At 39.3% G+C, this 26,050-nt stretch overlaps 1 protein-coding gene across 1 annotated transcript in view; it reads left to right on the forward strand.

Annotated features, from left to right (window-relative positions):
* LOC124269841 (guanine nucleotide exchange factor VAV2-like) overlaps positions 1 to 26,050 on the forward strand; it is a 117,055-nt gene that overhangs the window by 35,246 nt on the left and 55,759 nt on the right. The window contains 12 exon segments of the mRNA XM_046704878.1: positions 5,048 to 5,164; positions 12,163 to 12,218; positions 14,918 to 15,004; positions 16,572 to 16,686; positions 17,389 to 17,478; positions 17,697 to 17,765; positions 18,535 to 18,732; positions 19,934 to 20,029; positions 20,682 to 20,703; positions 20,706 to 20,752; positions 21,571 to 21,644; positions 22,763 to 22,781. Coding sequence (XP_046560834.1) covers positions 5,048 to 5,164; positions 12,163 to 12,218; positions 14,918 to 15,004; positions 16,572 to 16,686; positions 17,389 to 17,478; positions 17,697 to 17,765; positions 18,535 to 18,732; positions 19,934 to 20,029; positions 20,682 to 20,703; positions 20,706 to 20,752; positions 21,571 to 21,644; positions 22,763 to 22,781 — 990 coding nt within the window.

The raw sequence follows: 26,050 nt of genomic DNA on the forward strand, positions 1-26,050 counted from the left end.
CTATTGATCATTGATCATATAAACTTCATTCAAAGTGATCAATTGTATTTTCATTGTATCTGTTGCTGTTAGTATTTTGCAGACATTTCTGGCCTTGTTATTTATTTTGTCATTTCTCAACTTAAATCTATGGTTGCATATTATTAATGTTAATGATAGAATGTGTTTGTCTGTGATTATATCAAGAATCAGGAATATTGCACTTTACCTATCATACCATATCATGTAAAAGTAAGGTGTAAACTTGGCATTAAAATTTCACCTATGGATTTAGTTTTTTATGATTAGTGGTAAATGGTTTTGTTTGCCAATGTACATGATGTAACTTGTAATGGATGACTGGGTTTTATACCCACTTGCCAGTAATTTTACACCATCACATAATATGGAATTCATGAATACCAGAGAATTTAAGAAAACAAGGTTAATACATGATTCCTAATTGCTTGACAAAGGGTCAGGTATTGTATCTCTATAATTCTAACAACCCATTGCCTACATGTCAAAGGTTTTGAGTCTGCAACCCTCATGCTCTGTACTACTGCTATTTTTTAAACTTTATGATTAATCTCATCCTGTAGGGATACAGGATTGGTATGGGTTCCCATTAACCTATCCTAGTTCCACAATCACTACAACTGGAATATCGTTTGACTACAGCAATGGATTCAGGAATAGTGTCATTTGCCAAAGTTTTTTAGATCAAGTGTAATGAGTAAACTGAGTTAACGTTTTTTTCAAACTCAAGGCTTTTGACCCCGATTAACACAGCTAACCATGTTGACAGTGACATGAGTGCTAGGAAGTATGGCTGAAGAAGTACCAGTATGGCTGTTGTTACAAGTTAAACTAGAGATTGGAATTTAAACTAAAGCCAGAATCAAATAATTGTATCTGGCAAAAATGAGTGAACCGTGAAACTTAAAGGAAACACAACAGGATGGTATTTTTAACTACTGTATTGAGAAAAAAGCCTAAGTGATGTAAATTGTAATGAGTTCTGTTTTGTATCGGAAGTAGCAGTCTGCAAAATGTTGCCAAAAAGCATCTACTGGGCTTATCTGAGTTAGATTATGGAAATTCATTAACTCTCTCAACAGTAGACTGCCAGAAAGTAAAAAGTTCTTGTAAAAGTTGTCAAGCTTACATCTGAGTCACAAATTCTAGCATTTCGTGTGAACGTGTAATGTAAGATCTTTACACTATGTTTAAATGCCTTTTTAATGCGAAAATATGAAAAACTTTTGTCACAAGTTACAACATAGGACAATATGTCCACAAAGTTCCATATTTTAGGTATAGATAGCAATTTCCTGCTCATAAATACATTCAGAATAACACATTTTAACCAAAATATTTTATCTTAATCTGAAACTGAAAGTTGCCATACAGAAGTATGGTATCCATTGTGGTAATGTGATTGGCTGCGTTAGGACACATACTTGAATTTGACCAATAACTATCCTTACAACAGATTACATCCTTAGAAAGCAGTAATTATCCAGTAAAATCACTTGTTACATTTATGGAAATACTCCTGTCAAGGTAAATAATGTAATTTTTATGTTCAGATACCAAACATCAAACAAATGTTTTCACAAGTTTCGAAAAAACCCAGAAGTTCTTCCAGTGTTGTCTCATATTACTAAGAAGGACGATGGGGTAGCCTAGTGGTTAAAATGCTCGCTCATCACACTGAAGACCCAGGTTCGATTCCCCACATTGGCACAATGTGTGAAGCCCATTTCTGGTCTCCCCTGTCATAATATTTCTGGAATACTGCTAAAGCGGCATAAAACTGAACTCACTCATTTTGCTGAGCGGAAAGTCACTGTTATCGGAAAAATCGACAACCATGCACATTATGTAAGAAAATCTTTTTCCAGTTACCTAAACCTAAAAAGATACAAGAGAAATAGTTAAGAGGATATTTTGATATTAACAACAAGCAAAAATCATCATATTTTTCACTTCTTCTATGCTTTTTCATTTGGATGTTATGAATGTATAAACGTAATTTTGAAAAAGAAAAAACTTAAGTTGTAATTGCATTATTTTGATATTGTGAGAAAACTAACATTCAGATTATTTAACAGTAGCTGTAATTGTGATTCTAAGTTCTTGGTTTTAGTACTTGTTATTTGTGCTCTTATTGTAAAGAAATCCACTGATATTAGCAGGATCTCATTCCATGTAATGAGATATGTTGCAATATTCAGAACTGTATCTGAATTTCTAGCTCTTGTCAACTGCTTATTTTGTAAAACTAAAATTGAAGGGATGTCCTGGGTTTCTTGTGGCTTGTTCTGTAGTATTTTAACATTGTAACCTTTAACATTATGGTTATTGTGAGGATCCTGGTCTTATATGTTTTCGGCCGGTTAGCCAAATGGTTAAAGCGTTGGCTTATCAGACGAAGGTTAGTAGGGTTCTATAATTCAGAATGCATATTATTTTAAAATTGTAATTCAGTGAGTTAGTCAATATATGTTCAATTTCAAACACTGCATGCATGTATAATTTTTAAAAGATGTATAAAAATGATCAGATAAGTTATATTTTTTAGAAAAGGGAACATCTAGTTGAAAATTACTCTTGTCTGTGAGAACATTTCCATTGAACATGATCTCAAATCATTTCCAAATTAAAATCTTAACACATCCTTCCTTCTGAATCAATTGTGTTGTCATTTAGTTTGGGTAGACAACGTCTGACCAGAAAACAAGTTATGTAAATGGTGAAAAATGCTCTCAGATTAAACACCCATTTTTGAAACAAAACTTTTAATAGTCATTGCTTTAGAATGTCTTATCATACCTGTAGCTGTTATGCATTTTGAGACATGTCTGTTGATCATTTCAGAATCCATTTTGACCATATTGACATGAACTATGTATAAATATTACTGTATTCATCATCCATACCCTAGGTACTTGGATATGTAAAGAAGGAAGAAATTGTACAAGAAACCTACACTGGTCAGATTTGTTATCAGATATATCTTTCATGGCTGAGAACCAATATAGTTCAAACTTTGATAGGGCTGGCTATCGATCTGGATCATAGAGGTTGATAATCATTAAGTGAATATTGATCAAGTATCAATAAACATTGGAGAAGTAGCTTTGAGCAAAAATGGTATAAAAGTCTTGATCTAATCAACATATTTCCCATTACTTCTGACTGATGACACATTTAGCCTTGGGTTGCTAACAAAACAGGGTGGGGTAGTCTAATGGTTAAAGCGTTGGCTCGTCACACCTGAAGACCCGGGTTCAAATCCCCACATGGGTACAATGTGTGAAGCCCAGTTCTGGTGTCCCCCGCCATGATGTTGCTGGAATATTGCTAAAAGTGGCGTAAAACCAAACTCAGTGCTAACAAAACAGCATCCTGAACATAATTTGGAAGCAGTCCATGAATAAAAACATAACCTTGTGTTCTGTCAGAGTAAATTGACACTATATTCATCACAATAGCTTCCATGTGATATTATCGGTGACACAATTTTCATATCGATTATATTTGTTTGTTTTTCATATCGATATTTTTCATTATCAAACATTTTAACCACTTCTAAACTTTGATGAAACTAAAACCTTTTATGTTATGCATGTTAAAATAGTGGACTATAGTACTGTCGGAAATAGAAAAAAACTGTTTTTAGGCTGTTAACCTGTATCCCTAAAATTGACACAATTGCAAATAGCATATGTCGAAATAACCCACTTCGGCCTAACTGGGCGGTCAGTGGAATGCGTAATACGATATCCAGAAAAGCATGTTTACTCGTAAAATCGGGCAAAACTTAGAAAAATACGAATAGCTGCTGAAAACAATAGATCAGACTATAGATGGCAATTAGGTCGCTCAGCCAGGTATGACGACGGACCGTCGACTCGCCTAGCATGAAATGCACGTGCTGCCTACAGGCACAAGGGGTCATCTCAAAATCTCAAATCTATTGATTAACATCTTACGTGTCTTTCTTTCATATAGTTGCATATAGTTTATGTTGAGATATTTAAAAGAGTATGATACCCGAAAACCATAGAACCGCTTCGTAGCATATAGGTGGCATGACCACCCGAAGATCGACAGGACTGGATATTATTTGTAAATTGTTATGACGTGCCGTGTACCTCCCCAGTATAGTTGCCCTAAAGGATTATCTTATCTTAGCTGATATCTTTATCCCCAAGCCCGACCCCAGGTTTTGCTTTTGAGGCGACCCCTCCTATCTGTTTCTTTTTATAGTGACAGTGAGATTGCATGGTAGCTACATCCTTAATAGTTTCGGCATAAAAGTTATTATTTTTTATGTCAGCTATCGTTTATAATGAATCTACGTCTAATTTCAAATTGGGCATTTAAAAAGTGTCCTTTGTAATACAATATCGTCGCACACTAATTTGCATAAAGCCATGGTCTGTTCCAAATATGTCTTTTTGGACTTAGAAAAAAACCGCATTGGTCATTTCTGCACTGATCTCTCCTCAGTAAAGTCCTTTTTCTCCGTTTCCTATCTCTCTACCACTGAGACTGTAGTAAGGCCGAACCTAGTTTCACAGATATTTCACACTTTCACATATCAACTACATAAATTGTAGATATAAATGAGAAAATACAGTTTTTTTCTATTTCCGACAGTACTTTAATACTTATTGTCAGTTGGCTGTGACATTAAACTATGCTTTCAATAGAATCCAGATTTACTTTTGTGAACTAAAACAAATGGTTAATAAACCTTTGATCATATTGATAGAAACAAATGCCTTGCATTACCTAAACCATACCTAAACCAATCAGAATAATATCTTCAAGGCAAAGTTTTCAAATACGGAGGTTAATCTGAACACATGTATTTATTGTTGAGTTGCAACAAATTCAAGTGTGTCTGTATTTCACCTCCTGTTGACAGTGATTGTAAAGCAGTGTGCAGAATGTTTACAAGTGCATGACAGTTTTTACGTGTAAATTGTTATGCTTAGTTAAACTGTTTAAACATGATGATTGATATTATATTTCTTTTCTCTTTTTTTTTCAGTTTTTGTGTATGAAAAATATTCGCACATTTCTGCAGACATGCAAAAAGTCTTTTGGATTACATGATATGCAGCTCTTCCAACCGCCGGACCTGTTCGATGTGAAGGACTTCCGAAAGGTAAACCCAACAAGCTACATTAGGGCCTAAACATGTTCACACATAATTATTTTTGAGTTTTCTAAATGTTGGTATATGGTGTTATTTTTAGGAGAGAACAGTCATACCAGGATTAACGTCATTAAACCATTAGCTCTGAAAATGCTGGATACTTTTCCATCAGCAGCAGCATATGAACAAGTATTATTTTATTCATGTATAGTGTAGTGGAAAATTGTTTAAGTGATATAAGTATATTTTTAAACTTATCCTATCTCACGACTTGCACCTCTCTCTCTTCATTTGACCATGAGTGGAAACGAATTAAACTTTGCTCCAGGCCTACCTTGTCCCTGTCCCCGTGCTGTGCATGCCTTCCTGCCTTAGCCATGCTCACTAGTCCAGTGACAGCACATGGCATGCGCAGTCCCCACCCACGTGATCACCTTACCTTACTCACTCATTCTCTTTCTTGTTGCTCGACAGAGTGGACATGAAATTTTTTTCGTCTGAGAATTGCTCAACATGGATAAGCCTGTTCAGGCCAGAAAACGAAAGTTTTGCGCTCAGTGTAATAAAGTCTTTTCAGCTTGGGACCCACACACATCGTGTGTTGATTGTGTGGGTTGTTGTGATTGGGACAAACGTTGTCCTAAGTGTTCAGGACTGTCTAACTAAGGAGGATTTTAAAGCTTACTAACATGCTTGTGCCAGACGCTTGGCAGATAGGGCCAGGAATGTTTCTGCGGGATCTGGTCCATCTCCCGCTAAAAAACAATGTTTAGTTGGCCCCACCCTACCTGCTCGCCGTTCTAAATCTCTCGTCTCTCCTAACGAGGATTTTATGGACGCTTCGCCTGATTCCTATTTGTCTGAGAATGTTAAAGGCTTTTTGGGATGCTTCCCTCACCTAGCTCAAGTGCTCATGGGCATGCAAGGGTGGTAATGACTGATATTTCCTCTACACAAGACCTGCGATCTACTTTATCTCGTAGATCCGTTTCTTCAGACCGTTCAAAGTCCTCGAAAACTTCTAAATCCAAGCATTCATCATCGAAGCGTGGATCGGTACGGTTGGAACGTAACCATTCTCCTCTCCTTACGGTTTCATCCCACCGAAACAATTCACCCACACGAGTTGAGTCACCATCTGGTTCGGAGGTTCAAATTTGTTCTTCTACTGCTGGGAAGTGTCGTTCTAGATCTCATTCACGCTCAAGCTCTCGTCCTTCCAATGTACCAGTCCGAACCGATTTACCACCTCGATTCATTTCACCAATCAGAATTGGGTCTAATGCCAGTGTTGGTTCACTAGAACGGAACCATTCACCTAGCCGTGTCATTGCCAAGGGTCGAATGAGTTCACTCAGCCGAGCCGGCTCACCAGACCGAACTGATTCACGTAATCGAATGGATTCACCAGGACGAACTGGTTCACATTCCCGACTCAATTCAACTCAACATATGTTTCAGTTCGACTCACCATCTCATAGTCGAATCAATTCACCACAGCGTTTTGATTAACGTAGTCGTTCAGTCTCACCTAGTTGAAGTGGTTCGCCATTTCGATCCGGTTCACCTAGCTGTACAGTGTCTTTTCGTCAGAGTGATTCTCGTAGTCGGTCTCATTCACCTCAGGTGAATCAGGATATCCCGTCTAGTCAGTCTAGAGCTAGTGAGCACTTGCGGTCAGCGCCTTTACGTGATAGTTCCCCTCATCAACATTTTCTGTGCGGGTGGTTTCACCTGCTAGGCTGTGTTATGGTTCAGTGGATCAGTGTTCACCTTCACGCCATGCCACTTCTACTTTGCCTCGGTCACAGGTTATTGCTGAGTCTTGGAATCCTGCGCTTGATTCCTCTCCAGCGGATTTAGACAACATGCTTCGTACTGTTGACCTTAAGTAGCGTAATTTTGCGCACACTGTAACAATATTTACTTCCTCGGATCCCCACTCGTCATGTGTGGGTTGTATTGACCTGTGTTCCTGGAGCAAACGTTGTCGGAATGTGCCCCCTTATCAAGGACGTTTTTAGAGCATGTAGACATGCTTGCTCCCGTTGGCTGGCAGACAGAGCTCGTTACACTTCAACAGTTGATCACCCGACAACCCCCGCTTTTAACGACCAGTATTAACTGCTCGTCATCCAGAGATTCCCATGTCGGACGGTGATGATTTTATTGGCGCATCTTCAGATGTCTACTCGTCGTTCCGCCTCATCAAACCGCTCTGTGTTGCCAGCTGACTCACACAACCGATCTACATCGTCAAATCTCTGAACCGATTCACCACACCAAATCGGTTCGCCATACCGAATTGATTCACCAGACCGAACCGTTTCGCCACGGCGTATGTGGATTACAACATCGACTCAATTCGCCATAATTTTAAGACTGTTTCTTATCGCCGAAACGGTTCACATCAATTCACAGCAGCGGAACGGCTCGCCTGGCTGTAACGGCTCTCTTCACCGAAATGATTCACCTTGTTGAACCAATTCACCTCGGCCGGAACATTTCACCTACCCTCACCGGTTCATCCGATCGTTCTAGATCTTTCCATCAGCTGAGATCATTTAAACGTTTTGGATTACCAAACCGATCCAGATCACAACACATCACCGATCCAGATCACGGACTGATTCAGATCATATCAACATTCCGGCTCACCACCCTGAACCGATTTACCAGCCTGACTCGTACCGTTTCACCAGGCCGAACCGCTTCCTATCGCCGAACCAGTTCACCTGGCCGTTCAAGATCACTGAATTGTCAGCATTCATCGAACTGTCAACATTCGTCAATAATATATTGAACTTATTCACGAATTGGGCGATTCACCACTCGTGTTATTTCCAAGACGGCACATCTTACCAGCCTATCAGAGCCTATGCGAAATGTGTCTGGGATGCCTTCCAAGACACTTCACCCACATTGAACCTCGTCTTTGTTTTCATGGTTCGGGCTATGCCAGTCGCCTATAAGATGCACGAATGGTTTTGGTTGATTCCACACACATGATCGCATGGTTCGCTGACCACCTACAGCTACCTAGAGCAAGATACCAGATGTTCTATTGATTACATTCAACATTAAGGATCGGGACTTGTCAACACTGATTTTTAACATCCTCAACGAGGTTCGTGAACTTGCATCTAGATAGGGCCAAATTTGTCGAACTCTGCTAGTTTTCAACACGATCCTAGTTTCCAGGGTATCTGTGAGGCACTGAATTCTTCATTACAAAGTGGCAAGCTCTAAGCTCGTCAATTTTTATTTGTTTATCCGGTTTACCTTACGGCTTGTGAGGCGCTTAATGTTTTTAGTCACATAACTTATCCCACCTTGTATCCCTTTTTTGGCTAGTTGAACAGAGGTAGCAGCTATGTGCTTTACCATGCCGAATCGATTTACATGTGATGTAGACGCAGTCATCTGGACATATCACGCTCGGCACTTGACGGTCTGACGATTCCAGTTCTCAACAGTCCTCCGTGACCGGGGATCATCTCATTCCAGATTTAATCTACCATCCGATCTTCACCTTTGATGAATGATTCGGTTCAACGAATCTACCCTTCGGTGTAGATATCAGTTCTACAACCACCAGATAGGGCATTACTAGATAAGCTTGCTAGCAAGGAATACTTTACGACGTTTCACTGAGTCTTGTTACTACAAACTACTGGTAACAGCGTGTTTGTGTATCGCTGGGTGCAATTATTGCAGAGGGTTGGTCATCTTCAGCTCCCTTTGTTTTACATGATAAGCAAGTTTCTGGACAGATAACAGAGGGTGAAGTTTTTGCGCATGGTACCAGCAGTGATGTTTTGTCAAATAGCCAGCATAGCTCAGCCCGGAATTTATGGGTTGCCACTCGCCCGGTTAACCGAAGACTGTGGTGTCCGTCTTTTTTGTCACTCGTGTGTTATGTTTGCAAATGGCGGACTACTGTTTGTTTACCAGAATTTTGATGATTAGAGTGACTATGAAGTGCCCTTGCAGACTTGTCTTGGTCCCACGAATCGGATATCAAGTCCAGCCTTTAAATGCTAGTAACAGTGAACGGTGCCATTCCCGGTAAGAGTGATTGTGTCGGGATTTCGACAGCCAGTCGAGAGAGACTGCTTATCGAGGGTGACAGACAGAAACACCCGTGAACGGTTTGACATTTGCTGGGGTTACTCGGTTTTCTACACTAGCTCAAGCACTGAGTTCAGAGGTCACTGCAGTTATGCATGGACTGTCACCAGGCAGCGATCTACTACCTTTCTCACTCCACCTGGCGAACCATCATTTTGTTCGGCCAACCGAAACGTTCCTGAGGTCGCCGATCGTAACGTTCGAATTTCTTCAATTCGTTTACAATGTGAACGTTCCTGTAGATTGACTGACAATCTCCATGCGCCGAACATACTACATTCAGCACTCCGTTAGAACTGACATAGTAGCTCAACTTATTGAACGTTCTTATCTCAGGAGATATCTCTTTGTCAGAGGCAAGAGTTGTTAGACCTCTCATTTCCATCGACCTGCGAGGCGCCTACCTTCACATCCCGATACATCCAGACTATCGGAAGTATCTTCAATTTACTTTCAAGGGGCATCATTGATACCAGTGGAGGGTCCTGCTGTTTGGCATATGTACGGCCCCGTGGCTTTTTACTCGGGTACCCAATCCGATAACAAGCTACCTGCATTGTCTAGTCGTGACATTCGAAAACTATATAGACGACTGTGTTCAAGCCCGGCAGGATCCAGTCGTCCTTCCTCTCCACAGGCAGTTCGTCATCAAGTTGCTCACGCAATTAGGATGGCTGCTGAATTCGGAGAAATCAGAGGTAACAACAACCTGGTCATTACTTTTTTATTGGGACAATATTCAACACGACAGGTCATGATGTTTTTGTGCCCCAGGAGAGGTGGGACAAGATTCAGTGCAACGCACCACTAGTACTGGTCCAACCCACAACTTTTTGCCAGTGGCAGAAGTTACTAGGGTCGTTGACGTCGGCACAAGCGCTGACTTACAGGGGCCAGCTGCAGCTTTGCCCTCTTCAGATGTTTCTGTGCCCATACATCCGGGACGACAACCCCAGGGAGTTGATTCGTCTTCCCGCACAACTACATTCAGTCTTTCGTTGGTGGCTCAACAAGTGGAATGTTTGCGTTGGAGTCTCTATGGTGCCCTCCAAACCGACTCAACACCTGTTCGTCGACACATCTTTCAAGCTGGGGTGCTCACTTTCTCCATCAAGTGGCCTAGCAGTGGTCATCAGGAGAAAGGGCCCTTCATATCAACGAATTGGAATTCTGCACTGTCATTCTCGCCGTTTGGCATCGGGCAGTTGAAGTACGGTTCACTCATGTACTGATTCAATCAGACATTTCGATGGTAATGTTGTACATAAACCATCAGGGGTCGACAGGATCAGCAGCTCTGCTTCAGTTGATGTTTCGGAATTTATCATCTGATCGATTCACTCAACAAAGTGGCCAGAGCCCGACACATTCCCAGGATGAGGAATGTCATTGCCGATGCCCTGTCCCTCACGGAGTGGAAACAACTGCCTCTGATATTCCAATCGAAGATCTACCTGTTATCACGACCAGATGTAGACCTGTTCGCCACTCAGGACAACCATCAGCTTCAGCGCAGATGATCACCAGTTGTGATCGTTTCTGCTTTGTGTACAATCTGAATAAGATTCTGAATTATATTTCTGATTTGTGTCTTTGATTCTTCTGGGACTTGATTTCTCCTCTCAATTTAATTTGAGACTCTGGAGAATCGCCACCTCACTTACTGTCCTCTGCTCCACGGAGTAATTACGTAAGTGAAGTGACTCATTCCCGAAGTGTTACACTTCGTAGCGTTCATGCTCCTAAGTACCTATACACATCTATGTGATCTTACTGTGGTTAGTTGTGGAAGTCATAAGATGATGTTGTGGTTCTGAACTTTAAAATTGTGAGTTTTTCCGATTCAATTACCCTTTCATCCTCCACGGGACGGTGTCTGTGGGGGTTGTTTCAAAGCAGGGGCTGGCCCGATACTAGACGTTAGACTTTTATTACTGGAGTACCTTGAAAATCGTAGCGATGCGACTGATTACACTCACTAAGCTGCGTCCTTTCACTTTCGTGAAGGTAGTGACTGAACACCACATTGCTCGGGAATCACGATCCCTGGGAGCACTTGTGCTTAGTAAGTCAATGGGTTCAGACTAACCCTCGCATGTAGTAACTTTGGTAGTTATTGGCCTGCCTTGTAGTGGCTTCCTACGGTTGTTTCGGCATAACGCTTAGCTGTTATCGCTTGAACTTCGGGTAATCTATGACCCACCTTCCTACCGTGGGATAAGTGCAAGTCGTGAAATAGGATAAGTTTAAAAATTTGGAAATTTTAACTTATCCTATCTCACCCGATAAAGTCCCGCTCTACCTCCCCAATACTTAGATTACCACCGTTCCGGTTTTGTCCTTTTATGGCTCCAAGATCGAGAATGAGTATTGAAGGTGATCACGTGGGTGAGGACTGCTCATGCCACGTGCTGTCACGGACTAGTGAGCATGGCTAAGGCAGGAAGGCATGCACAGCACGGGGACAGGGACAAGGTAGGCCTGGAGCAAAGTTTAATTCGTTTCCACTCAAATGAAGAGAGAGGGGTGCAAGTCGTGAGATAGGATAAGTATATAAATATACAATTTATAGTTAAAATTTCCAATACTTACTCATTCATCAAGAAGAACGATATACACCAACAAAAACATTAGTGATGGGTTTTGAGTACAAGCTTTTATTCCAGACTGTTGGCTTGAAATCCTCAGATAAAAATTGTACATTTATCAGATTATATGATTAATACTTTGAAAAGCAACCTAAGTAATTTGGGACACACATCACCATCATGATCATATGACCAAATAACTTGGACATACACTAGACATATAGTTATCATAATATTTGTGTTTGATGTTATCAAAGATGTTTCTAATATGTTTCATTTCTGTTTTAGGTTCTGGAGACATTGTCAGTATTGTCGAAAACTAGTCTTGCACTGGGAAAAACAAGGTAATATTTGCTTTGCTATACCTGCAATAGTGACTGCTTGACTTGGTAGACTGCTGTTATTTTTGAACAGGGTGACGTGTAGGGCAAAGTTATCTCCCTTGGCAAATATGGTAAATCATCACTAGAAGCCACTGGAAGGCAACAGTCTTTACATTGTTTTTTTTAAGACTACAAAGATTTTGATGAGATGTTATCTTTTTCATAATGAGAATATGTATTGGATTTTGATTAGGTTTGTAAAGTTAACATTAATTTGAGTTGTTACCATGGTTACTCTTGACATTAATTGTATTCCTTTTCAATGACTCTGAGGTATGGACAGGAATTTTATGATTTTCTGCTGCAAGTGACGGTACATATAATCACCACTCTTTGAAAACAATTCATTTTTTATGTCTGTAATTGATCTGAAGTGGCCATGTGGCTTCCTTATTTTGAAACCTCTTCATGACTGTAGTTCTAGTAGTTTCTACATCTTTGGTTAAGTAGATAATATTGTTCTTTCATGTGGACATGTACACCTTAAACTTGAATGTGAACTAGGAATTACATTGTTTTCTTTTAGTCATTTCATATGCTTTGAAATAGTGCTGACCTCAACATGTTTTAGGCTGATAGAAACGAGAGGAATTATTTTATTTATGTAACAATGGCAGCATTTGTTGAAGGTAATTTATTAACTTCATATTTTCAGAATATCATTTGAAAATAAGGATATTTTGATTAGGCAGTTCAGTCTTATTTTTTCTATTGGTCAATATGCAAAAGGAAAGATTTTGTTTTTTAAACAAGAAGTATAAGGTTGTACTGGCTGCCTGAAAATGTCAGTAATCACAAATATCATTGATAGGTAGAATTTTGAATGATTAATGATCACAATAACTCTATCATCAATAATATCTTGTATGAACATTTTTGAGGAAATAAAGTTTTAATTTACGTACAATACACAAAGTTATCTCTTTGTTTATGAGATTCATGCTTCTAATTTATGTTCGGAATGATGTGATGGTGGGTTTTACTTTTTATTTTCATTTTTGCTAAAAGTTACTTCTTTGATATTTATCGATAGCCAGTTCAGGTATTAGTACTTTGGTATGACAGTGGTAATGTTTTGTTTGTAGAAGTTTTCCTTCTGTATCTCAACATGAGCTCCATGAGCACTCTTACTACAACCAGATGGCGCTGCTAGACACGTAAGTCAGTCACATGACTGATGCAAGCCTTTTCTGATCAATCATTGGTTGGCTTGAACAGCAGGCATGCTATATGCATATAGTCAACAGTTTGTATTGAACATAGCTAGACACTGTTTTGTATGTGACATGTAACAAGTTTAGTTAAACATGTTGAAACTGATACTAATACAGTTGACCACTTTGTGACACTGGTGTTTCAGTGTATTACTGCACTGTTGGTTCAGTTCCATTCATTTCACATATGTATTAACATGTACTTTAACAATGTTTAATCTCTAGAACTTCTTGTATTATGCATTATCTTTTCCAAATTACCGTGGGGGGTGTTGCCTGGTGGTAAAGTGTTCGCTCATCGTGCTGAAGACCCAGGTTTGATTCTAGGGCTGCAACGAATCAGTTCGATTATCGATAACCATTATCACTATTTCAATTCGATATTTTAATACCTATTTAAATTATTTCCACACAGCCAAAACATAATTTTGACTCCCAACTCGAGCAGTTTGGAGCTCTGAAATAAGGCGAAACGTGATTGGTTGACGCTGGGCTAATTATAAAATGACAATTGTTGTTAGTAGATTTCACGATAAAAAAGCCGACTCTGAGAGTTAAATGAAATCTGATGTTTTTACTTGTATGAAGAATTGAATCGAAAATGATTGAATCGAGAGTTCAATATCGAAAATCGAATCGAATCGAGGTCTGGGTGAATCATTGCAGCTAAATTTGATTCCCCACTTGGTCCCATGCTGAGAAAGTGAGATATTGCTGGAATATTGCCAAAAGCCATGAGATAATGCATAATAATTAAGAGATTATATTTTTTAGTGCATACATTATGTATATCATATGGGTGGATATGACTGATTCAGTTGCTGAATTTACAATTAGTGTAACCTTGTAATCACCTCAGTCACAGGACCATCACTTACAAACTTGCAAACAAGGCTTTATCAAGTTTCCAAGTATGGGAGATTAGTGGATATTTCTTTGGATATTTCCTCCAATGATGATTTGGAAAATTAAATATGTGATTCTCTTTCAAGAAGAACCTACTGTTAGTTAACTTGATGAAATTAAAATGAACATGATATGGTCATTTTTGGTCCTAATCATAATAATCATGATAATATTGGTGATTCTATGTGCAGGGCATTTGCCTGCCAACCTCTTTGTGCCAGCTATTTTAGGGAATATGGGTGGTTGACATGAGTCGAAGCATCAGGGGTACATGACACTTACTAAAGTACATATATTGTGATGAGAAAATCTCTACAATCATGGGAAGCTGGAAAGGGGAGAGTCCAAAGACATTTATGTAATTAGATGTGATAAAAAAAGAAAAGAAAAACATGATAATGATCAGTTGAAGATTATTGCAGAGATAAGGACTGAGCACTGTAAACTTGTCATATTCACCCATGTGATAACTGTGTGTGATGCCTAACCAGTCTGGTATGAAAGTTGATATCTGAAGCTCACGGCTCCTGTTGATTGTAGCGGATTCCCCCCAGATTGTCAGGCCCAGTCCAATCATTATGCCGATGATCCTGACAACATCTATGGAGAGTTACCTGACATGGCAGTGTAAGTAAACACAGCTGCCGGACCACAGACTTGGCTTACTCTAGTTTACTATGTTTACATTATCTGTCAATTCAGGTCCAATTGTGGGGAGCCGGTTTACCCACATGGGCACAATGGGGTAGCCTAATGGTTAAAGATATTGCTGGAATATTGCTAAAACGCGTAAAACCAAACTTAGACCGAAGAGGGGTTCGAATACCCACATGGGCACAATGTGTGAAGCCCATTTCTGGTGTCCCCCGCCATGATGTTGCTGGAATATTGCTAAAAGCGGCGTAAAACCAAACTTAGTCAGTCAGTCACGCCGAAGACCCGGGTTCGAATACCCACATGGGTACAATGTGTGAAGCCCATTTCTGGTGTTCCCCGCCATGATGTTGCTGGAATATTGCTAAAAGCGGCGTAAAACCAAACTCAGCCAGTCAGGTCCAATTGCCAACAATATTGGCACATTGAGAACTGATTCAGAATTATGGTCATCAATGCAAGTAGACAACATGGACTATCTTCTCTGGATTCAGCACAGTTAGTTTCGAGCTAGCAGACTAGAATGAATTAGAGGCTGTCTGATCGGAGGCTATCACACCTGTGGTCATGGGTTTCACCATAGTGGTAGTCATTACTCTGTGCTAACCTCCCACAATGTCCAACTTAATGCTGACATGATAGCTAAATACTCTAAACCCAAGTCACTTGATATTAGTATGTTGCTCATGTACATTGTATTCTGTTTGCATGTTTTGATAAGTAGCCTAGAAGGCATGGTATTTGTGAAGTTAGGAATCAGTTAAAAGATTTAACCACAGCTGAGGACAAAGTTGTTAAAAAATTTATTAAGAACAACTGAAATGAAAATTGAATTATATTGTTTGAGTTTGTCACAGTAAATTTAGCAAGTATAAGTGATAGTAGACCAGTACATCATTACACAGTAAAACATAGATGTATCTTAATGTCAGTGATAATGTACTGAGGGAAAAAATAATGGTTCACATGAAAGCACAAGTGTTCCTTTATTTGTTTCCAGGTTTCTTCACGTTCTATGCGATACAACGCTTGTGAAGAAACCTGGAAACAAATAAAGGAACACTTGTGCTTTCATGTGATCCCTTATTTTTTTCCTCAATATATCAGAAAGTTGTTATCCTTAAAAGTTGTTCTATAGTGATACTATCAGACTGTTATCTTGTTAATTAACTTTTATCATATGAAGCCTATAACATTGTATACTGGAGTGAAAAGATATATTTGCAATTTCAGCTAAGTTTCATATTGACATTTTACAAATATCAGATTAAAATATAAGTGATGCATTGTGCTTTCATCATTTTTGTGATCAAGCATATTTCTGAAATTATCCTTTTAATGATTTTAGACCATAATAACTTCTGAATAGTTTTTCCTCTCCAAGCTAGGTAAGTAAGACAAAAAATTATGAACGATACATGTTATGATGGTCATACAGTTTGTTTAAAGAAAGGTGATGTGATAATACTGATGTGTACCAGTCGTGACTAAGTAACTAAGTGTGAGGTGATGTGATATCTGTGTACTGATGTGTGTGCAGTGAGAATGACCTGGAGGACACAGAAGAACTGTATGACTGTGTCTACCAGGACGAGGAAGACAAGATCTACGATGACCTGTGTGGACTGCAGCGTGAGGAGCATCGGAAGTCACAAGTAAGGGAGACCACTCTTAATGTCACTACTAATGCCTGGAAACAAAATTGGTAACAATTCTTAGGCCAGTCCTCATTATATATGTCATGTTGATATGTCAGTATTTTCATGACTCTCCTATGATACAAGTTATCTTTTAGGATTGTGTAAATACCATAACTTTGACATTACTTATTTGTATGAACCTTTACCTTGCTTATAAGTATGATAGTGTTAAAGCCAAAGCATGTCTTTAGGGGTAACTAAAATGATGATAAGTAACAATGAGTAACCTGAGTCATTGCTCTTCATCCCTAGGAATCAGATGGCATTCTTGTTGCTCATGCTTTTAACCACTTGGTGGGGTAGCCTAGTTGTTAAAGCGTTCGCTCGTCATGCCGAACACGCGGGATCGATTCCCCACATGGGTGCAATGTGTGAAGCCCATTTCTGGTGTCGCCCACCGTGATATTGTTGGAATATTGGTAAAAGCGGCATAAAACTTAACTCACTCACACACTCATTCACTGATTATCCCCAGGGTATTTAACTGGCTTATCTGATCTAGTTACAATAATGCTGTCATGACATATGTCATTCTTTATATTTAGATTGTGAAAATAATGTGCCTTAGATAGCTGTTCCTGTATTGCATTGGATGTATTGCTGTAGCTGAGGAAGATATAAGTTGCCTTGATTTTGACTGTCCATGGATTGTTTCAGCCTGTGCCGATGACAAAGCGTGACCATTGCATTAAGGAAATGTTGGATACAGAGAAGAACTATGTAGATGCCCTCACCATGGTCAACCAGGTACGTCATGCACCAGACTTCAGTCTAGGGTGGTAATACTGATCTACAGATCATAACTTCAGTCTGAGGTGGTAATACTGATCAGTCTGAGTACCAACATTTACCAACAATGACCTCAGTCTAAAAAGGTCATACCAATATTTACTGTAATACTGTGCTAAATACTTCTATGTATATATCCTTGTCTCCAATGACTGATTGTGAATACTTTTTTGCAGCATTTCATCAAACCCCTACATGCCTTTATTGCCACTCAAGACAGAGAAGTTATATTTGCCCACATAGAGGTAAGGGGTGTTGTAGAGAATGTAGTAAAATGTGGAATCAAGTGGAAGAGTAAAACAGTTAGTGTGCCATCATGTCTTCAGATTATTTACTAATTCGATTTGCTTGTCAGCACAGATTAACAATGGTCATATAAATACAATCAGGTGTTCTTCATCTATGTTTTGGTTAGTATAATCCAGATGTTTGTTTTATTCAAGTTGTATGACTGAGTAATTAATTACCTAGCTGTGGCATGATTGATCCTTACATTATGATCCATCATCCATGGATAAAACTGACAGTCTCCGTGATCTAGGGGATAGAGTGATGGTAGGGTTGAACCCTGGTCTTGTCATACCAGAAGATGCTGAAAGATACTTCTTGCAAACCTACCGGTGCTCGCCATTTCAGGGATAAGACTCTCTGGTTGGCTCTGAGATGGGTATCATCTGTTGTCTGGTATCTTAACAGTCTAGTGCAACAAAACCAGCATTAGTCAGGACCAGTACACTCGGGGCGATGGATTAGCCTGATGGTTAAAGTATCCGCTCTTCATGCTGAAGATCTGGGTTTGATTCCAAATATATGTGAAATCCATCCCAGGTGTCCCCCGCCATGATATTGCTGGTGTAAAAGTGGTGTAAAACCTCACTCACTCATTCAAAGCCACACACAAACACTCATGCCAGCACATTGCTACATTACTGTATAAGTACAATAATCTTGACATATGTTGTTCAACCCCATTCCACCTCCCCACATGGATACAAGGCATTACTTTGGTTACAGGAGCTTCTGACAGTCCACCGATCATTCTCTGCCGATCTGCTACGTGCTGTGGAGACAGGCAATCCCTCCATCAGCAGTGTCTTTGTCAGTTACAAGAAGAAGCTGCTTATCTATGGAGATTTCTGCTCTAACCTCCCTGCCGCTCAAGAGATGATTGACAAAGTCTGTGAGAATGATGTCATCCGAAATAAGATAGTGGTAAGTGGTATGAATAGGCCAAGCATGTACCTGACCTACTCAAGCCCTTGTTCGAGCTCTTGTTACATCTAGGCTTGACTACTGTAACAGCATCCTTTCAGGCCTCAGTTCTAAACTCCTTAATAAGCTTCAGAAGATCCAAAACACTTCCGCCCGCATCATCAGCAAGACTTCTAAACGTTCCCATATAACACCGGTGTTGAAAGAACTGCATTGGCTACCAGTTAGGGCCAGAATTGACTTTAAGATCCTCTGTCTGACATACAAGTGCCTCCATGGTTTGGCTCCCTCTTACTTGTCTGAACTCCTACATCTGTATGTCCCCCGCACGCAACTTGAGCTCAAACACACAAAATCGACTGGTCATCCCATCCTACAAACTGAAATCCTTTGGACACCGATCATTCTCTTACTCTGCACCTGTACTTTGGAACTTTCTCCCATGTGCCCTTAAAAGCTCGGACACAATTGACATTTTTAAGTCGAGACTTAAAACCCACCTTTTCTCAGTATATTATGTATAACTTCATCTGTAAGTACTCCAGTGTAAATATTCTGTAGCACTTTGAGCATGCCTTAGGGTGTGGAAGGGGCGCATTATAAATATGCATTTATTATTATTATTATTATTATACCATCAACCGGAATATTGCTCAGTGCAATGTTAAACAACAAACAGATGTGTAGAATAGTCAAGAGTAGGTCCTGAGTACACCATGCTTGTTTTAAGAGGTACCTATTGAGGACTGAGAGGTTATAATGTGTATAATGGTATATAATGTGGCTGATGGTATGTCGTTGTGTCTTGATTTTGGTTTGTCCACACTCAGCAATATTACAGCCATATAGCAGTGGTCTGTAAATAATCGAGTCTGGACCAGACAATCCAGTGATCAACATCAAGAGCATCGATCTATGCAGTTCAGACATGATGACATGTGTCAACCAAGTCAGCTAGCCTGACCACCTGATCCCGTTTGCAACCTATTACAACAAGTATGTGTTTGCTGAAGACCAATTCTAACCTGGATCTTCATGGGTCTTGTCTTGTCATGGGTTGTTGCTTGTACTATCAGCCACTGGTTTGTTGGCTCCAGATGTAAACAGGTTCCCCAGACACAAGGGTATTGTTGTGGTCAGGAACATTCACTGTGTAGTGCTGTTTGCATCAGGTTTTATCACCAACTGTGATCTGTTTCAGGAATGTGAACGGAAGGCCAACGAGGGCAAGTTTCGGTTGCGAGACTTGCTTCATGTGCCGATGCAGAGAGTGCTCAAGTATCACTTGCTGTTAAGGGTAAGTTTTAGTGGGAACAATGTTTGTAGTGCTGGAATAACTGGAACATTTTGGACTGTCAGGTCAACCACTAAGATGTCTTCTTCTGAAGACCTGATATCTGTTACTGTCATTGTACACTGCTGCAAGGACAGGCTTGTATTTGCTTATTTAGGATACCAAAGTGCCCTGACAGAAAAACCTGATAAACTGAAATGTGTCTACCCCTCTGTTATTGCTGTTTGCGCTGGTTAATCAACTGGAATTAGTAGATAATATGTACAGAAACCTATGGATCCATTTCTCTGAACTTTCTCGAATTATGAAATATGTGAGACTGATCTTGACTCTGAATAGGCATTGCAGAAATTTAAAAGGTCAATGATACAGTGGTGCTTCCTTCAGATCACAGGAAACCACCTCATCCTCTTACTTTTGAGGTTTGAAAGCAGGTTTACTAAAAGAAAAAATCTTAATACTGGACTGTATAACACAAACCTTCATTGGTAAAAATAACAGATAAGAGGTTGTTAAAATATGTTTCAATATCTGTTCATCAACCTGGGTATGACTTGGGGCTCCAAAGTTGTTTAGATTTATTCCTAAATGTTTTTGGTTTGACATTCTGATATATATTGTAACATTGTACTGATCAGTCTCGTTTACATTTCAGGAACTCATAAAGAACACAGACAAAACAGTCCTGAGAGAACAGAACTAGAGAAAGGCTTGGAAGCCATGCAGGTGGGTACAACTCATCAAGATAATTCAGCTCACCAGTGAAGATTCAGATTACATCTCCACTATCCCATGTTTCATCGAATCCTGGCAGGATAGGTGCTCACTTCATTAACCTTTAGTTTATCCAATACATTGAAGCCATACTAATACTGTTGTTGCAGTTAATTCTGAATATGCCTTTTAACACTGAGTAATACTGAAGCAAGTATCATTCATTATGCAGAATTTTAGTTATGTTAATCATAACATATTTGAAGTTGAATCTGTTAATTCCCAAAGTAGAAAGAGTGAACCCCTGAAGATCTTGCTTCTTTAGAATCAGCCTATTTCAGTGATTTCTCTGATTTCCCTGTCATGTACATGACAGGGCTCGATTTAGTGCTTTGTTACTTTCACTGGTGCAACTCAATATCACAAAGTGCAACCTAGTTATTAGTCAAAAGTGCACCATGTGCAAGTCATTTTTGAGAAATAAATCAATAACAAATCTAAGTTTCTTCTAAACTTTGAATAGCTATGGCACCGAAACATTGCCATTTATAGACACTTCTCGGCTATGACAGCTCTTGTAAACAGGGATCAGCTGCGTATCTGTGTTGCTATGATTTCATGGGTACTACGTCACGGAAATATGTTTATGTGCACCATACCCTCTGACGTTTTAGCACACTACATTGCAACTGGAATTTGGCTTGTGCAACTAGGTTTTTATCTTAGGTTGCACCTGGTGTAAGTAGGTTAACATCCCTTAAATCGAGCCCTGCATGAGGAATTTGTCTTGTTTGTTTGAAGAATGGTCAGTGAGTTGCTCTCTGTTTCAGGATCTCTCCCTATATGTGAATGAAGTGAAGAGAGACCATGAAGCCCTGCAGCTGATTGATGAGATTCAGAATAGGTAGATGCCGGTTTTATACAATTGCTTACTTTTTGGGCTCAGAAAAAATATCATCATCCACCGCTGTGTGTATTTGTTGTCTATGTATGTTAGGTTTATTGGAGAACCATGTATGAAATGCATGGGCTGTGTGAAGAATGTTTCTGGTGTGAAGCCCCTTTCTGGCGTTTCCCAGCCATGATTTTGCTGGAACATAACTGAAGGTGATGTGGATGGGTTGGGCTGTAAATGGCTGGGTGATGTTGTTGGTGGGGATGGGTGGGGTTGTTGGCTGGGGATGTTGGTGGGGCTCTGTAAATGGCTGGGTGATGTTGTTGGTGAGGATGGGTGGGGCTCACAACAAAGTTGATACATTTTTATGTATTTTTTCGTGCATGAACAGAACAATATGATTGTGTTGTCCTCTGTTCCAGAACATGGCCTCATGGTACTGTGGTACAGGATGTCATTGAATGGAAATTTGAATGAATATGAACTAGATTGATCCATTAAATGTATAAACTTGAATTTTCAGCCTTGTGATTTTCAATCTTAACCATTGTAAATTTTCTTTGGCAGTCAATATTCCTACATTTGTCTTGTTCTACCATCATAATCAAAATGCATCATTGTAATATAAATGATGTGTACACATTTGTTACCACCTTAAACCTTATCATAGGTGTGAGTCCTATAGTCAGCCTGATTATGATCCCTTGTATGTCAGCTCCATGACTTCCCCAGTGTTGTAGCCTCGAATAGCTGCAAAATTGCTGATGCAGCTTAAAGCAACATTTACTCACTCACTCTCCAGTGTAGTATTAGTGTATAGAACATACATCACTTAGGAATGTTTTCATATGCTGGCTAGATGATATATGCTTATGAAGTGTTAAACCTCCACATATGCAGAAATATAATCATTGAGGCTTGGATCATCTCCCAAAGCATTTCAGTCTACAGGATAACAAAAACTCTTGTAATGGTCTAATATGATGTAGCACCTGAAGACAAATTGGGACTAGCAGACATTTGGCACATATGCCTTGATTGATAAACATCCCAAGAAGTGAATTAATTTTAACATATAATTCTATGACCTTTTCCCATGTCATCAAACTGTTACTGTTTCTTTTCAGCATTGTTGATCTGCGTATGGTAAGTAGTCACTTTCCCATCATGCATTGGTGTGAGGGTTGATGGACATTACTTCCCACATGGATTATGTATTCAGTATATCAACCCTGTTTGCTGGACCTAGCATGGGCTTAAGTTGGAAAAAAATATGTAATTTGTTTTAGATATTTTTGGTTATATGTTTATGTTTCATAGTAGTACATGAAATACCTGTTTTCAAGGGTTGTGTGCGACAACGTTTGATTCCAGTGAGTGTCATAGTCCAACAAATGGGAAAATACATTTAGAGAAGTGTGATCAAGTGTGTAGAATTATCTGTGTTGTAAGCTTAGCATTTCTGACTCTAAGTTGCAGCTCATTATGGTTAGATCTAAATTTGGTTCACAACTCACATCTTTTCTGATTGGCCTAATTTGGAGCATGCACAGCCGTCATTTAACCTCATCATCATATCGTATTATCATCATGTATGAAGATGCACATTCGGAATAAGATCTATCCTGCTGTGCATACTCTGAGTCAGGGCCCTCCTTCACTAATCCACCATCATTGTTGTAGTCTTTAAGTTGATACCATCATCTGGCCATCCACCCAGGCAGCTTTCCTGTTTCTCTACATCACGGTTATCACTGACTCCATCTTCAGTTACTGTTAGTGGCTTGCATGATACTTCATTGTATAACAGTCTGGATGTTGGATATACCTCTCTACACTCTCTTTCTCCCATCATGACAGCTTCCATTGACCCTGACCCTTCCTTACAAATTCATGACCTTGACCTACTATGACCTCAGGACTTTGACCTTTCATAATTATGAGAATTTTAAGAGCAGACTGTTGCAACTTGCATTAACCTTCATTTTGTAGTGACATTTTTAACAACTTCAGAAACCAGGGAAGCAGACTGTTGTCATGTTTATATAAGTTTTGTTATGTTCGATACACTATGTTATGTGATACATCCGTCTTGTATCGATTCATAATTCAGCCCACATGGACCCATTCATTCATATTCAATTCATTTAATATCGAGTACACATGTAAGTTAATTCGCAACTTGGGACTTGTTGTTTTACTCAGTAATAGAAAGTACTGTTGTTGAGGCTTTTCTAAAATAAATTTATTAAAGTGAGACATTTCATTTTTCAAATATGAGACCAGATATTTATGAAGTTTCTTCCCTTGTAATAGCGTTTTCCCAAAGAAATATATAACTATAGGAATTTCCCCCAAAATTGTAATATGTTTCATATGGAGAGATAGCTGTAATGTAACATCCAGCTATTTGAGTAATAGATAATCTATAAGGAACTAATCCAGCCTGATAGAAGTTTAAAGTACACATGTATGTAGTATTTAGTATCATTATTATTCAATACATTACTATTGTGTCTTCACACGAAACACCTGTGATCAGGTCCATCATATATCATCCATTGGTCACTTGCTGGAAGAACAGCCAGGTGTGCGAGTTGCACATGTCAAATTGAAATTTTAATACACATGCTTGTTGATTACCTGGCTGTCCTACCAGCAAGTGGTCCCTCCTCGTAAGAAATAGCGAAAAGTAACAACAAAATAATGATTGTTTGTTAAACGACATTTTTATTCGAGTGTCCAATATTATGATACAAATCATCAGAGTTGGTCTGTCAATTTCATGGACTGTGCCAAATTTGGTTTTGTTGCAATTATTAGATTTTGTGTTAGTGAGCAATTCATCGGTCTAAAATGAAATCAAATGGACTATACAGTCCCATCCATTTAGCCCCAAGTCAGCATCATATCAAACCAGTTCACGAACAACCCATCTACAGCCTAACCCATCCACATCAACAGCCCAAACCATCCACATCCACAGCCCAACCCAACCCATCCACATCCAAAGCCCAACCCATCATCACAGCCCAACCCATCCACATCCACAGCCCAACCCATCCACATCCACAACTACATCCACAGCCCAACCCATCCACATCCAACCCATCCACAGCCCAACCCATCCTCATAATCAGCATAAGCCAACCATCTACAGTCCAACCCATTCACATCTACACCACCACCCTCCCCACAGCTCCAGGCTACCATCTTTGCTGAAGCCCCACCTATGACGGCTTTGAATATTTTATCTTTCTTTCCTAGCATTTGGCGAAGCTAGCAGGACAGAGGCCCACGGAGGTTTGTCGGTCACCCACCCAACTGCCTGTCTGCTTGCCGAACCTGCTGAATTAACTCACACTAAACACTCTTGCCTTGAGTCATACATGCTATTGCCTTCTGCATTGCTAAATTAGAACATCATCAAAACAGAAAAAAATCAATGTTGAAACTGAAAACTTCCTCGATGTCATGGGTGTCATAGGTGTTCTGTATATTGACCCTTCCTGGTTTTGTCTCTAGCAACTTAATTCAATATATGCAGGAGACACTTTTCCAGACTGAAACCGTTTACCTGAACCAATAACGTGAAAATTTGGTCCAGATGGCATACAAATTTATCATGAAAATTTCTTAGCTATAGAATGTGAAGAAAGTCATTTGTCATGTAGAATAAATAGATATAACAATATATTGTTATATCCACATTGCCATGAACATAATGCCTTCTCCTTGGATTGTATTTGAGATCTCTGAATTTCTTAGCAATGCAAAAGAAATTTTTACTGTCTTATTGAAAATATCTTTAACATATCTGAAAGGACTGTGCTTGTCCATCGCTTGGAATGACAGTTACCTCCCTTGTTGACTGTTAGTTATCTCCCTTGTTACTGCAACCCATGGTTTGTTCTGTAGGTTGTTGACAGTAGTTACTAGTTTTGTTATCTAGATTGTTCAGTTTCTTGTTCCCCATATCTTTATTGCATTGATTAGTACAGGGTTTTTACGCGATGCTGAAACATATGGAATGGATGTGGGAAAATTCATATTGCATCCAGATCAACACTGTAGGACTAACTATTGTATCAAATTCTTGACAAGAAATATAAAGGTCCTGTTAAGAAAGTAATTATTAAATCCTACAGTACAGTGCATTGCAACATTTTTGACAGGACCTTCATATTTCCAGGAATTACCCTTCAAATTATTTTAAGTTTTGTAAGTCAAGATAAAACCCTGGATTACTATATATTTATATATGCTCTAATATATATCTGTTCTAATCTCATTTGGCCAAAAAAATCATATAGAGTTGATGTTGTTATTTGTCTGTTGTCCACATCTGTCCCAAGGCATTCTCTAAAATACACAATGGATTGAACTGATTTGTTCGAAGTGCATGGGAATTTGTT

Source organism: Haliotis rubra, unplaced genomic scaffold (assembly GCF_003918875.1).
Source record: "Haliotis rubra isolate DU_JTF1 unplaced genomic scaffold, ASM391887v1 Scf148, whole genome shotgun sequence".
Taxonomy (NCBI): domain Eukaryota; kingdom Metazoa; phylum Mollusca; class Gastropoda; order Lepetellida; family Haliotidae; genus Haliotis; species Haliotis rubra.